The sequence below is a fragment of the Rousettus aegyptiacus genome, unplaced genomic scaffold (assembly GCF_014176215.1).
Source record: "Rousettus aegyptiacus isolate mRouAeg1 unplaced genomic scaffold, mRouAeg1.p scaffold_m13_p_9, whole genome shotgun sequence".
Taxonomy (NCBI): Eukaryota; Metazoa; Chordata; class Mammalia; order Chiroptera; family Pteropodidae; genus Rousettus; species Rousettus aegyptiacus.
In genome coordinates this window covers 30,860,711-30,876,041 of record NW_023416312.1, presented here as the reverse complement: position 1 = coordinate 30,876,041, position 15,331 = coordinate 30,860,711, and the positions used below count along the sequence as shown (strand labels likewise).

Below are 15,331 nucleotides of genomic sequence, written 5' to 3'. Positions count from 1 at the left end.
TCCCTAAATTCTATTTCCTTTGAGTTTCTTTTAAAATTGTCTTGTGTGTTTTGTTCTCTTTCATGTTGGAAGTCTTCTTCAAATGTCTGGTGGTCTTTGCATGTCTGTTTGTATTAAGATGGATGCAGTATGAAGCTGATTGGAGACTCCATAGCATGGATGAGACTTGTCAATAGTTAGGCACCAACAGGCGATGAGCTGGTTTATTCATTGTGGGATCCTCTGTGTAGTAACGTCTCTTAACAGCAGTGTGGTGGCCAACAGGGGCACAAGGGACACTATTGTAGCTGTTAGGTTGATTCATCACATTTTCATATTAAGCCAGTAAGTAGACAAGGAGCCTAAATTCATTCAGGCAGCTTATTGCTTACAAACACAGGAAAAGCTTGATCAGCTTGGCATCTGCTCTCCAAATCTCTTGTCCCACAGAATGAAACCAAAAGGAAAGAACACATGGCCTAGCATATGGTTTCTTCTGGAGAATATTCCATGTGTACTTGAGAATAACATGTATTCTACTTCTGTTGGGTGTTCTATAGATATCTTTTGATCTAGTTGGTTTTTAGTGTTGTTCATGTTTTGTTTCCTTGTTGATCTTCTCCCTGGTTGTTCTGTCCATTATTGAAAGTGAGTTAATGAAATCTCCAATTATATTGTTGAATTGTGTATTTCTCTCTTTATCTCAGCTCCTAGTGGCTGCCCACATTTCCTTGTCACATTTGCTTCTCCATCATGGTCATTTATTTCATGGCAGTTTATTTCTTCGAAACCAATGTCAGAGTCTCTGACCTCAGGGAGGGCTCAGTCCTTAAGAGTTCTTGATTAAGCAGGCACACCTAGGGTAATATTCCTTTTAATCATTTCAAAATCAACTGATTTGGGACCTTAACTACATGTGCAAAATCCCATCACATTTGCCATATTCTATTGGCTAGAAGGAAGTCACAGATCCTCTCCATACTCAAGGAGAAGTAATTATAAAGGGCATGGATACCAGGTGGCAGGAATGATGAGGTCACTGTAGGGTTTATACACCACAAGTGTATACATTGTAAGTGGCTGATGGTTCTCTGTGTGTATTTAATCTATAGATTATCCTTTATAATGGTTTTTCTTGTCTTTTATGTTATTGTTAAAAACCCAGGTCATTTGTCCTATACAGTCTCCCACAGTCTGGCTTTCACTAATTACATCCCTGTGGTGTTGTCAAACATGTTCTTTTATACTTTACATTTCATATGAATTGATAGTTATATTTAGGGGTTGATCACATATAAAATTGCTTTCCTTTTTTGGCAAGACAATTACACAAAAGATCATTACAGGAGGCACATATTGATTGATCATTTTCTCTTGTTGTAATAGTATTGCCTGTTGATAATTACTTCCTAGATCCATTAATTCATTAGGGGTTACAGCGAATTCCAATTCCATCATTCCTTCTTTATCTGGTTACACTGAAGAATAGTTCACTTAAGTTCAGGACAAATACTTGATTCGTTTTTTAGTCAATTATCAAATGAGATGATTCTTTAGCATCTTCCAAAGATGACCAATAATATTTTTAAGTACCACTGTGAACTCATGAATTTAAACATACTTGATATTTTTCATCCCATTGCAGTTATTAGTCTTATTGATGCATAGTTGTCCTATCTTTGGCCAATAAAAGCATGTTTGGATTGCCTTCTGAGTCTGGTTAACATGGATTTAGTATTCTTTAGCTTTTTTGCTTTCTGATATTCCAGTTTCCAGGTTCATCATATATCTTTGCTGCCCCAGACCTGGAATCAGACATTTCTCCAAGGAGCTCTTGTTCCTTTTAGTGGGGAATGGGTGCTAGGGTTGCTTGTGGCTCTGGATTGGTCATGATTTCCTGTTCTATTTAGTGAAACAGAGTGAGGAAATATATGTTTTAAGAGAAAGTATATCATTTAATTCATATTGATAATTCCAAATCAAATTTAAGATAATAAAAAGGATAATAGAAAGGATATAGGGCCCCATTCCTCAAAGAACTTGCAGGAAACAAAGACCATGTCCCAGTGGTCAGCACACAGCGTCTTTCTCAGTGTTCAGCTGTGGAGCCTGAACACGTGGCTCAGGACATAAAGTCCTAGAAGGGAAGCCCTGATACTTACACTGGTGCAGTGGGGTAAAAGAGAGAGTTGTCTACAGAGGGGAAGACAGAGGGCAAGGGAATGGGACTTGTGGACTTACCCACAACGAGAAATATCATGTTGGCGCGTGCCCTCTAATAGATATAACCACATTGTTCTTTATTTTGAGGTGTTTCCATGAACCAGAGGGTCTGGCCCCTTTGTGGGCCTTATTTTTGAGAGGGAAGAGGAACACTAAGACTGAGGAGTATTTATAGGGTGAGCAACAGAATTTTTAGTAGTTCACCAGGAGCTACTGAGCCCCAAGGATGTACCTTATTCCATCACCAGAGCAGAACTGAAGTGATCGTGTTCTGATTGGGAGACAGAGATGGGGAAAAAAAGGTAGGCAGATTGCTCTGCTCAAGTTCATCAGGATTATTAGTTTATCTGCTGAAATTTATATGGCTTAGGCGATAAAGGTTTTGGCCAAGAATTGAGCCAAAATAACTAGAGAAAGGCAGAAATGGATCAACAGTTCACAGATTCAAGACTTCCTCATTTCAAAATCTCCAGGAAACAGTTTATAAAACCACCTCCCAGGCTCTTCCAACTGAAGAGGTCTATGCAGAAAGTGTACAGAATCTACAAAAAAGGCACTAGAATTAATAAGTGAGCCTAGCAAGGTTATGGGATACAAGATCAATATACAAAAGTCAATTGTATTTTATATACTAGCAAATAACTATTGGAAATTAAAATTTTAAAATAACTAATACTATTTTAAATAATATAGACATATGAAATATTTATGAATAAATTTGACAAAATATGTATAAAATTTGTACACTAGAAAACCAGAAAACAATTTTGAGAGAAATTAAAGACCTAAACACATGGAAAGATATATCCTGTTCATAGAGCTGAAAACTCAATACTGCTAAAATCTCAATTCTTTCCAAATAGATCTATAGATTTAATTCAATCTCAATCAAAACACAAGCAGGCTTTTTACAGTAACCAACAAGCCAATTCTAAAATTCATATGGAAATTAAAAAGACCTAGAATAGCCAAAATAACTGAGAAAAAATGAGTAAAGTTGGAGAACTTATACTACCTGACTTCAAGACTTATTAAGCTGCAGTAATCAGTAACACTACAGTAATACAGAAGCTATAGCAATGCCAATAGTGGTACTGGCATTTAGACAGGCAAACAGAAAAACAGAAAAACAGTACTGAAGTACTTCCAGAAATAACCCAACTGAGTTTTTACAGAGATGACAAAGCAACTCAATGAAGAAAGGATGATCTTTTTCAACAAATGGTTCTGGGAACAACTGGACAGCCATATGCAAAACAAAATGAACCTAAACCCTTTCCTAAGACCATATACAAAATTAAATCAAAATAGTGCTCACTTCAGCAGCACATATACTAAAATTGGAACAATACAGGGAAGATTAGCATGGTCCCTGTACAAGGATGACACACAAAATTAAATTGAAATGTACTACAGAACTAAATGTAACAACCAACATTATAAAACATCTAGAAGAATGCACAGGATAAAATTTTAGTGACTTTGAGTTTTGCAAAAATTTCTTAACCATGACTGAAAAAGTATTAACTATAAGAGAAAGTATAAATGAATTGGACTTATTAAAAGTAAAAACATGTGCTCTCCTCTTATTCAAATGCAAAAGCAAACCTGGGAGAAAATGTTTGCAAAATATATATCCAACAAAGGACTTATATTTAGAATATATAAAGAACTCATATAACTCAAATATAAGATAAACAGGCCAGTTTAAAAACAATCAAAATATTTTAAAAGCTACATCAACCAAGCTAATAATCTAGATGAAAAATAAGCACAAGATGGTCAAGAGCATTAGTTATTAGGAAAATGTAAATTAAAACCACAGTGGGATAACACTTCACTTCCACTAAAATGGCTAAAATGAAAAGGGCAAAGATATGAGGCAAATGGAACATGTATATACTGCTGGTGGTAACGTAAAATGATATATCACTTTGGAAAACTGTTTGGCAGTTTCTTAAATTGTTAACCATACACTCACCTAGGTATTTACACAAGAGAAATGAAAACTATTTCCACACAAAGACTTGTATACAAATGTTCTTATCAATTTTATTTTCAATAGCCAAGAACTAGAAGCCACACAGATTTTTATCAACACATGAATGGATAAACAAATTTGGTATATCTATACAATGAAATGCCACCTAGCAATAAAAATATAGATACATGTAACAACACAAATAAATCACAAAATAATTACGCTGAGTGAAAAAAAGCCAAACAAAATAAGAATACCTATGGTATAATTCCATTTATATAAAATTGTAAAAAATGCAAACTATAATGACTTCAAACAGATTGGTGGTTGCTAAAGATTAGGGGGAAGGGTATGGGAGGGACAGATGGATGACAAAGGGGCACAAGGAAACTTTTTAGGGGAAATTTTTTAAATTTTCGTTATTTTTATTGTAGTGATGGTCTTAAAGGTGTACACATATGTCAAAACTCATCAAATTGTACATTTTAAACAAGTCCCATTTACTGTATGCTAGCTTTATCTAAATAAAGGTGTAAATTATATTTTGGGGATGATGGGAGAAATTTAAAAATGGACTGGAGGAGGTAGGGGATGGGTGAAAAAGGTGAAGGGAGATATAATCAATAAAAAAGAAGTAAAACGGAGTAGATATATCATATAATTAGTCTGATAATGATAATCCAGTAATGTGGGAGAATGTCCTTACTTTTAGGAGATGAATACTTAAGTAGTTATAAGCATAATGTTATCTATAACTTACCATGAATTTTTCAGGAAAAAATTTACATTGTTGAATCTAGATGAAAGTTGTATGTGTCCATCGTGCTATTCTTTCAATGTTTCTACATGACTAAAAATTTATATAATTAAAATGTGTGGAAAATGCAATATTATTATACTGTTTTATTGCCCATCCTCTTCTTCAGAGAAAGAGACATCATATTTATTGTCCTGGAATGTAAACAAATCTCCTCTGGAAATGTCTCTAGGGAAGGAGACATTATCTATCTTTATTGTCCTGAAATGTAAATAAATCTGTGCACACTGGCTGTTAATATCTAGACAGTAAGAGACATTTAAGATTTGTGGCGAATTATCTCTAAACAGGAGGCTAGAGACAGTCACACAAAACCAAAAAAGAAAAATGATATGAAATAAATATTGAGTGGTATGAAATAAATGGAAATGACAAAGACACAGTACATATGCATAATTGATGTCCCTAAAGGGGGAAATAGATCAGGAAACGAGTTAAGCAAAATAAAACTTCCCTGAAATAAAAGGCTTGAATCATGATTGGAAGAGTTTACTATAACCCAAGTAAAAATAATTCACAGAAATCAAGACTAAGGCATATGCTTCTAAAGCTCCTTAACTTTAAGCATAAAAAAAGTCATGTGGCAGAAAGGTACAAGGAAAAATAAAAGAGAGCAGGTTAGTCTAGGCCTTCACTAATGGCATCACTCAATTTTAGAAGAAGAGAATTTACCAAGTCTTCAGGAAAAGAAAGTGTAACTTTAACAATTAAGGTCGAATCAGGTGAGTGGATTCAGTATGAATATTATAGAATAAGGAATTTTTAATATGAATTAGACCATGCACAATTGTGGGAGCAGCTGGGGAAGTAAAGGCATGGAAGGGGGAGTTAGAAGTTTAGAGAAATCACTAAACCAGACCTTTTGAAACATTGGCATAGGTGGATTAAGTCAGAGCTTTCAGGAAAATCTGAGAAGTCAGGCACATTCAGCTGCTGAAGTGAGGGAGGAGCTGATGGAGAAGTCTGTGAAAAGTCATTGCCTTTGTAGGCCTATAGCCAAGTATCTAGTGCTAGGTCTGGGCCACTATTGGTCAGCAGGGCTGAGAGATGTGAAGAAGGCTGAATATAGAGTGAAAGAGTGAGGAAGAGTTAAAAATTTCTGGGTACCTGTTTCTGTCCTTCACTGAATCTAATCTCAAACTATTAGCATAATGGTTGCTCCTTCGCTTTGACTCCCCAAACCTCATGCAATTTCTACTTTTGACTAACTCTAACCTGGAGTCAAACAGGATTCTTGAAAACACATTCCCTAGTATAACCCAGACAACAATAGAGTACTAACTCCCAATGACCTAATACTTTTTTCAAGTAGAAAAGTTTCATGGTGAAGTAACATTACCTAAGTGCAGAAATCTTTTCAGGTTTGTTCAGTTGTTTTCTGTTACTTCTAAAATAACACTCATCAAAGTCAACAATGACCTCCTTGTCACAAAATCCAAGAACCAATTTTCTATCTTCATATGAACTGACCTCCAGTCTGGACAATTCCTCCACTGAAATACTTAAGGAAAGCTCTTGTCTCCAAGACCCTTGCTCACCTGGTATGTTTTTACCTCTCTGACTACTCCTTTCCATTATCCTCTATAGATAAATTCTTCTTTACCTACTCCTCAAATGTTGGTAACACAAGCCTTGGTCCTAGACCACAGACAAAGCTCTCAAATCCTGCCCAAGTACAGAGAGTTGTACAGGGAATTAGGCAGGCTCAGGAAGTGGGGCATATCTAAATTCATCAAGAAATTCTTACCATGCATAACTCTTAAGTGCTTTATACAGATAAGTGCATTACTTTCTTGTTAGGGGTTGAATTGTCCCCCCCCCCCAAAGATGTTGAAGTCCTAATGCCCAGTACCTCAGAATGTGACATTGGAAAAGTCTTTACAGAAGTAATCAAGTTAAAATGAGGCCATTAGGGTGGGCCTAATCCCATATGACAGGTGTCATAAAAGGGGGGAAATTGAACACAGACACAGAGAGGGAACACGATGTGAAAACACACAGGAAGAAAACAGCCATGTAACTGGAGTAATGCATCTACAAGCCAAGGAATGTCCAAAGCTACCAGAAACTATGAGCGATGCAGGGAATAGTTCCTTCCTGAGCACCTTCAGAGGTGCTGATGCCTTGATTTCAAACTTCTGGCCTCCATAACTGTGAGACAGTAAATTTCTGTTGTTTTAAGTCACTCAGTTTGTGGTACTCTGTTAGAGAAGGCCTAGGAAGCTAATACATTTCTCATGTCAAATCTGAGGCAGGTACTAGTGTGAACATTCTTTACAGCTGAGGAAATATGGACAGAATTTAACTAACCAAACCAAAGTCATATAGCTAGTAACTAATAGAGCCAGGAATGAAACCATGGCAGACTGGTTCCTGAGCCTATCTATGTAATTACTATGCAAACTGCCTCTTAATATTTTTAACAGCATTGCTAGTGACACAAGAGTTGAACAGAGGAGGGGTGAATAAATCTTAATATGCAAATGTTGAATAAATTATCGCATATCCACCCCATGAATTATCATGCAACCATTTAAGAGTTATTGTTAAGTAATAAAGCAAGATGCAAAGATGTATAACATGATCCTATAATTGAAAATCAAAAAAAAAACAATCCTTATATAGCTTCTATCTGATTACAAGCATGGTAACACATATATAGTCATGCGCCAAATAATGACATTTCAGTCAACAACTGACCACATATACAAGGGGGGTCCTGTGAGATTATAATTGAGCTGAAAAATTCCTATGACCTTGTAATGTTGTAACATTATAGCATGTGTTTGTGGTGATGCTGGTGTAAACAAACCTACTCTGCTGTCAGTCATATAAAAGTACAGTACATATAATTATGTACAGTATATAATACTTGATAATGATAATAAATGACTGTTACTGGTTTATGTATTTACTATACAATATTTTTATCATTATTTGAGTGTACTCTACTTGTAAAAAGTTTGCTATAAAACAGTATGCTGTTATATCAGCAGTAGCAGATTCATACATCTCATGTTTACTGCATCTCTTGATAGCATCATTTTCTCTTGTGTTGTTTTATAAATTTGTTGTAGCCTAAGTGTTCAATGTCTATAAAGTTTACAGTAGTGTACAGTAATGTCTTAGGCCTTCGCATTCACTCACCACTCACTCACTGACTCACTCAGAGCAACTTCCAGCCCTGCAAGCTCTATTCATGGTAAGTATTCTATACAGATGTACCACTTTTTATCTTTTATACCATATTTTTACTGTACCTTTTCTATGTTTAGATACATACATACTTATATTGTTACAACTGCCTACAGTATTCAGTATAGTAACATGCTGTACAGATTTGCAGTATAGGAGCAATAGGCTATAGCATATAGTCTAGGTGTGTAATAGGCTATACTATCTAGGTTTGTGTAAGTGCAGTATGTTTGCACCATGACAAAATCACCTAACAATGCATTTCTCAGAATGTATCCCCATCAGTAAGCAGCACATGACTGTATATGAGCACAGATTAAAACATGGAAGTGTTTATAGGTGTTGATTAGTATTGGTTATCTGTTGGAGATTAATAGTGGAGGAAGAAATTCAGTAAATAATAAAGGTATTAATTTTTTTCTGTGTAACAAGCTACCCAAAATTTTGTGGCTTAAAACAAACATTTTAATCCATGATTCTGTGAATTGTCTGGGCTGGGTGGGATAGATAGCAGAACTTTTCTAGTCTGAATCAATATATTACTAATCTATCACTATGTAACAAATTACCCTAAAATTCAGCATCTTAAAACAACAAACGTTTATCATCTCAGTTTCTGTGAGTCAGGAATTCAGGTATGATTCAGAAGGGTGCCTCTGGTGGAAGGTCTCTCATGAGGTTGCAGTCAAGTTGTCAGCCAGGGCTATGGTCTCATTTGAAGGCTAGGCTAGGGGAGGATATGCTCCCAAGCTCTCTCATGTGGGTCTCTCTATATGACTGCCTCATGAGATGTCAGCTGGCATTCCTTAGGGTGGGCCATCCAAGAGCACCCAAAATGGAAGCCACGGTCTTTCTGTAACCTAATCTTTCAAGGAACATCACATTACCTCTTCTTCATTCTATTCACTAGAATGAAGTCACTAAACCCAGCTATAATTCAAGGAAATTGTACAAGGATGTGGATATCAGGAAGTGGGGACCATTCAGGGTCATCTCAGAGGCTGCCAGCCACAGCAGACTTGACCAAGGTTGAATGGCTAGAATAGCTTCATTCACATGTCTGGCAGTTGAAAATATTGGTGGTCTAGAGCACCTCAACTGGGATGGCTCATCTCTGCTCCATCACTACTCCATATGGTCCCTCACTGTCTAACAGCACAAGCCAGCCTTCTTCACAGATGGGATCGAAATTCCAAAGAGCAGCAAGAGTGGGAAAACAGTGTGCAAATACTTCTCAAGCCTCTGTTTGTGTCATATTTGTTAATGACACACTGACAAAAGAAATGATGTTTAAAAGGAGACCATTCAAACTTCTGCCGAGGATGTAAGACATCCCATTGTTATAACAAGATAAAATCTGGAAAATCTACAAAATCATAACTTTTCTTGAATTCATCAGAGAGCTAAGATCATAGAGCAAACAACTAGCTTGATCTATAAGACAAGTGCCTCAAAGGAGATAGGAAATTATCATTGGGTCACCTGTGGCAGAGCAGGAAGGGAGATGGGTCTGTCATGCCAGCAGTAAGAATTCAGCAAGAAGTTTTAATTAATTTCTAAAAGCTGAGCATGGGATAGTGTGAGATTATAGAACCTTTAAAAGTTGGAGACCTAGGAGTAATTGGCCCCCTCATGCAGACTCTTCTCCACAGACCTTCGCTGGGTGCTCACAAGAAAAGTGGAGCTAGAGAAGGAGACTGAAGAAAGCTTCTCTCAGTGGTATAGGCTTGCAAGGGGACAGCTGTTGATACAGAAATGGCAAAGACCCCCAATGGGACCCTACTTCCTTATAGAACAAAAGCCTTAAGCTACTAAGGGAAGTGCAGCAAACTCTGTTGCCTCCAATACTCAGGTGAAGATCTACTGTGGCTAGAGGAAGGAAAAGTAAAAAAATCTTCCGCTCATGGAAGAAGGGCAGGCAACCATCTTGGACCCAGACTATTAAAGCCCTTCTACCAGAAGGAAGGGGCAGGATCACTGAAAAGGCCCCACCTTCAATAACTATGGATACAGGACTTGCCTAAAATTGAGGCTGGCCCAAACAACTCCTGTCCCCTACTCTTCAGGTCACCAAGACTGAAGTAATAACAGCGGTTACTACTAAAGGAGAGGCAAGAGCATGGAGAGATCTTCCCTAAGATGCAGGCACATAGCAAAGCCTAAAGGCAAGGGTGGAACATTGAGAAAAATTCTCTGGAAAACCAATGTCTAGTCTAAGCACAAGGTAACACAGAATAATTTGAAGTCTATGGTAACTCGCTACTGAAGGTAACCAGAGCAACAAGAAAATTCAAACCCAGCCCAAATCCTGACTAAATAGACTCAATCCCCCTGCTCCCCCCTATACTGATGACCCATGCCTATTTCCTGGAATAAGTATTATTTACCTCAGTTTCCACTCTTCTACATACAACATCTGACATCCAGCTAAAAATTATTAGATACAAATCACCAACAGGAAATCCACTATCAAGAGACAAAGCAATCAACAGACTCAGATCCAGTTGTGGAACTATCAAATAGGGACTTTAAAATAATGATGATTAATATGTTGAAGAGAATAGTGGAAAATGTGAACAGACATGAACAGATGGGGAATTTCAGCAAAAAGATGAAAACTATAAGAGTTGAACAGAAATATCAGAAGTAAAAAAGAAAATATAACTGAGATGTAGAATGGCTTCAATGGGTTCACCAGTAGACCTGACAGAGCCAGGGTAAGGGTTAAAACCAGTGAACCTGAAGATAGGTTAATAGAAATTATCCCAACTAAAACACAAAAAGAAATAAAAGTTGAAAAGAGGCATATACATATAGGAATGGAAGACATTTATAGCATTTTTCTATCTAACACTATCTTCTGGTCATATGTTATTTACATTACCATACCATGCAAAAATAAGTTCACCCCCATTCCAAGACCTCCAAATGTCTCATCCCAAATTGTGGCACCAGGTTGAAATCCAGGACCTCAAGTCTTCTGTATCGGGTTCAGATGCAGCTGAAGCTCTTTGGGTGCAGTTTCTCAGTTTCTTCATTCAGAGACCTGTGAGCTAAATGACAAGTTATATGATTCCGAACCCACACAACCAAACACAATACACACACACACACACACACACACACAATGGTGACAGGAACAGGATTACTGCAATAGATACTCCAATTCAAAGGGGGGAGGAAGAAGAGGCACATCTCAGTCACTGTTCCATAACAATTCTGAAATCCTACAGAACAAATATCAGGTCTCTCTGTTCCAGAGGCAGATAATGTTCCTTGATTAGGTCACAGTTCTACCTAGGAATGGCTCCCCAGACCATTTTAATATATTGTTCTTGGGTCTTCTTTCTGAGACTTTCTTCTTTTCCCATAAGAAATGGCCCATGTTTGCAGCTGAGTAACTTTCTCAGTTTGTTTCCTGTTCATAGAAGTTAGAGAGGGGAGTCCAGAGGCCACTTTTCATTCCAGACTATTTCAGTCCCTTTAAGTCCACCCTGGAGGTAGTTCTGTTAGTAAAACTCTATTAAAAACTTTATAGGTTTTCTATGAACCTTAAATGCCACATTGACAATTCTTTTTAAGTCAGGCTCCTCTCTACTTTTAGCAGTGTGTCAGGCTACTGGGGACAATATCATAAAGTTTTAGAAGCCATTTAGTTTAGTTGAGAGGATCTCCCAAACAACACTTAAATATTTCACACATTTTAACAAAGGATCCTACAGCCACCCTCATAACTTTCTTTACCCTAAGGGCATTTTTTTCACCTTGAGAATATGTTGATGGCTGGAGAGGCTGGAGACGTGCAAGAGTTATTTTCCAACCAAACATGTCCTGGCTTTTTGTATTTCTTCTGAATTCTGCTAGCAAATGCAACAGTTATTCTCTTGGGCCATATCTCTCTGTATCTTATCATATGCAGCTAATAGAAGCAAACTGATATTTCTAACATGCTGCTGGAAATTTCCTTAGCCACACCCACAAGTTCACTTGATACATTTTCTATCTTCCCACAGAGCATGGCGATTGTTTTGCTATTTTTTTTCCTTACTAAATAATATGGGATGCCATCTTTTCCAGCATTTCTTAAAAGTTTTCCTCATTGTTTTTTCCAGTCTCCACCTGCTGCTCTGGCCCAATGCTAATGCCACATATCTTATGTTTTGTTACAATACCCACCCCCATGCATATACCTTTAGGTATTATTAGCATTTGCTGTATAACAAAGCACCACAAAACTAGCAGTTTAAAACAATAATTACTTATCTCACAATTCTTCAAGTTGTCTGGGACAACTGGTATGGCTCTTCTGGTATAGGGTGGCTCGGCTGGGGCTGGAGGTCCAGGAAGGCCTCACTCCCATATATGGCAGTTGGCCTAAGGGGCCTCACGTAGGCTGGCTCACCACTGCTCCATCTAGCTTTTCAACCCTTGTGTAGAGTAATATGAACTTCTTCACATAAAGGTCTCAGAATTCCAAAGAGTAGCAAGAGAAAATAGGCCTTAAGGCAGGCTTTTCACATTTCTCCAATCTCTTTTTAAATCTCTTTGATAATATACAATGGCCAAAGCAAGTCACATGGCCAAGTTCAAAGTCAAGGAGTAGAGAGAAAGCTCTACCTCATAATAAGAGAAACAACAGAGTAACCTTGCAAAGGGGCATGCCTAAAAGAACAGGAGAATTCTGGCTATTTTGCACTGTAACAAAATGAAAGAAGATAAAAATATGTCATGAAAATCAGTATGAATAACAGGATTATATTAATGTGTTCATGTAAAATTACATCTGCAGATGTATGCATATATAAAACGAAAATGACTTTAAAACTGTGGATTCATGTGCAAGAAGTATTGAACAGGAAACATATCTGATAGAAACAATTATATTGAATTAAAAAAAATTTTCAATCATTCCTCCTGTTGTGTAATGTGTTCTGCCACAAAAACCCTACAGAACTGACGGTAGGTCTACATATCAAATATATTATTTTGTTGTACTACCTTTCATTTTCATAGCGACATTTTCATTGTCACTTTAAATGCTTAATATAACACAGTAAACATGACTGTCATTTACATAAGTTTGTACACTCCATCTATAAAAAATTTATTAACAATTTGCTTTGTAATACTTTATCATAGGGAGGTTTTTTCCTAATGCATCAAACAGCATTTTTCCTAGTATGAATTATTATTATATTTTGTGAAGCCATGCAAATATGTAAATTTTCCTTCATCCAATGCATTCTTAAAGGAGTTCTTCTAAATAATTTTTCTCATTTCAGGTGAGAGACCCTGACAAATGCTTTTTATTATGCAATGTATTCATATAGAATCTGGCTTGGATGAATTTTATGATATACACTTAGACCTAACTTCTGTTATAAGGCTTTGTCATTGTCAAGAAACGGTGTTATTTTCACGTATGAATATTGCGATGCATACTCAGAACTGATTTCTGAGTAAAGCCCTTTCCACAGTCACTGCATTTATAGGGTTTATCTCCGGTATGAATTGTCTGGTGTTTATTGAAATTTGACCTGTCGGTAAAGGCTTTCCCACATTCTGCACATATATATGGTTTCTCTCCTGTGTGAATTCGTTGATGTACTTTGAGATGCGGTTTCTTAGAAAAGGATTTCTCACAGTCAGGACATTTATAAGGCTTCTCTGTAGTATGAATTCTCTGATGTGTAATTAACTCTGCCTTTTGGATAAAGGCCCTCCCACAATCAGCACAAACATAGGGTTTCTCTCCAGTATGAATTGTCTGGTGCTTATTGAAATTAGACCTGTCAGTAAAGGCTTTTCCACATTCAGCACATATATAAGACTTCTCTCCAGTATGAGACTTCTGGTGAGTATTAAGATTGGACCTGTTGGTGAAGGCCTTCCCACATTCAGTGCATATATAGGGTTTCTCTCCTGTGTGAATTCGCTTATGCATCTGGAGTTGTGACTTAGAAGGGAATGATTTCCCACATTCACTGCATTCATAAGGCTTCTCTCCAGTATGAATTCTTTGATGTGCAATTAAGTGTGCCTTCTGGATGAAGGCCTGCCCACATTCAGTACATATATAGGATCTCTCTCCTGTATGAATTCTCTGATGCATCCTGAGTGTTGATTTTTGAGTAAAGGCTTTTCCACACTCACTGCATTTGTGGTGTCTCTCTCCAGTATGAATTTTCTGATGTACACTGAGGGCTGAGTTTAGGGAAAAGCCTTTCCCACATTCGCTGCATTCATAAAGTTTTTCTCCAGTATGAGTTGTCTGATGCCTCAGTAGAGATGACACCTGGAAAAATGATTTTCCACACTCACTGCACTTATAGGGTTTTTCTCTAGTATGAATTTTCTCATGTGTGATTAATTCTGAATTCTGGATGAATGCTTTCCCACATTCAGTACATATATATAGTTTTTCATTTCTATGAACTCTCAGATATATACTGAGTAGTGGCTTCTGCGTAAAAACATTTACACATTTGCTAAGTTGAGTTTTTTCCATAGTATGAATTCTCTGAGATGTAAAGAGGTGTGACTTCTGGGTGAAGATCTTCCCAAATTCAGTACATGTGTTTGCTTTCTCCCCAGCAGGAAATTTCATATTGTGACTAAGTGTTTGTTTGAGGCTGAGGACTTTCTCACACTGATTACTTTCACAGAATTTCATTCTCCTATGCATATTTTCATGGTTAGTATAAAAACTCTGGGCAAAAACTTGTCCATGTCCAGTAATTTTATCAAAGTTCTTTGTTGCATTGTTTTTACTATGAATATGTGAGTCTAAATTATGTTTAAAACTCTTTCCAAATGAATCACATTTACCAGGTCTTCTCTGTGAAGGAATAATATAATTTTGGCTTGGCTGAACAAATTTTCCACTGTTTTTATATTCATAATCCCACTCTTCATTCAATATTTTCTTATTGACAAATGAAGCATGACTCAGAGATTTGTTCTGTTTTTCCTGATATCTTTTTATCTGTTCAGCATCCTGCCACAGTTCTTCTAAAATAGAATACAAGGGACCATCTCTTGTATCTTCATCCTCCATTTCACTATAAAATGAAATCTTCCTAGAACTTTTTTGTGAGATCTTAATCCCAAACTTCCCATCTAAAAAGAGAAAGAAA

General features: G+C 36.9%; 1 protein-coding gene and 1 non-coding gene across 10 annotated transcripts in view; one reads left to right on the top strand and one right to left on the bottom strand.

Annotated features, from left to right (window-relative positions):
- Positions 1 to 3,512: 3,512 nt before the first annotated feature.
- LOC118608129 lies at positions 3,513 to 3,622 on the top strand. Its single transcript, XR_004952928.1, has one exon. It is a non-coding gene; the product is annotated as a U6 spliceosomal RNA (small nuclear RNA).
- A 607-nt stretch (positions 3,623 to 4,229) lies between these two features.
- The window catches only part of ZNF81 (zinc finger protein 81), a 93,257-nt gene continuing 82,155 nt past the window's right edge, over positions 4,230 to 15,331 (bottom strand). For all 9 annotated transcript variants that reach the window (XM_016133628.2, XM_016133625.2, XM_016133629.2 and 6 more), the window contains one exon: positions 4,230 to 15,314. In XM_016133628.2, the coding sequence (XP_015989114.1) occupies positions 13,612 to 15,314 (1,703 nt within the window). In that variant the 3' untranslated portion in view covers positions 4,230 to 13,611. The remainder of the gene's footprint in view (positions 15,315 to 15,331) is intronic.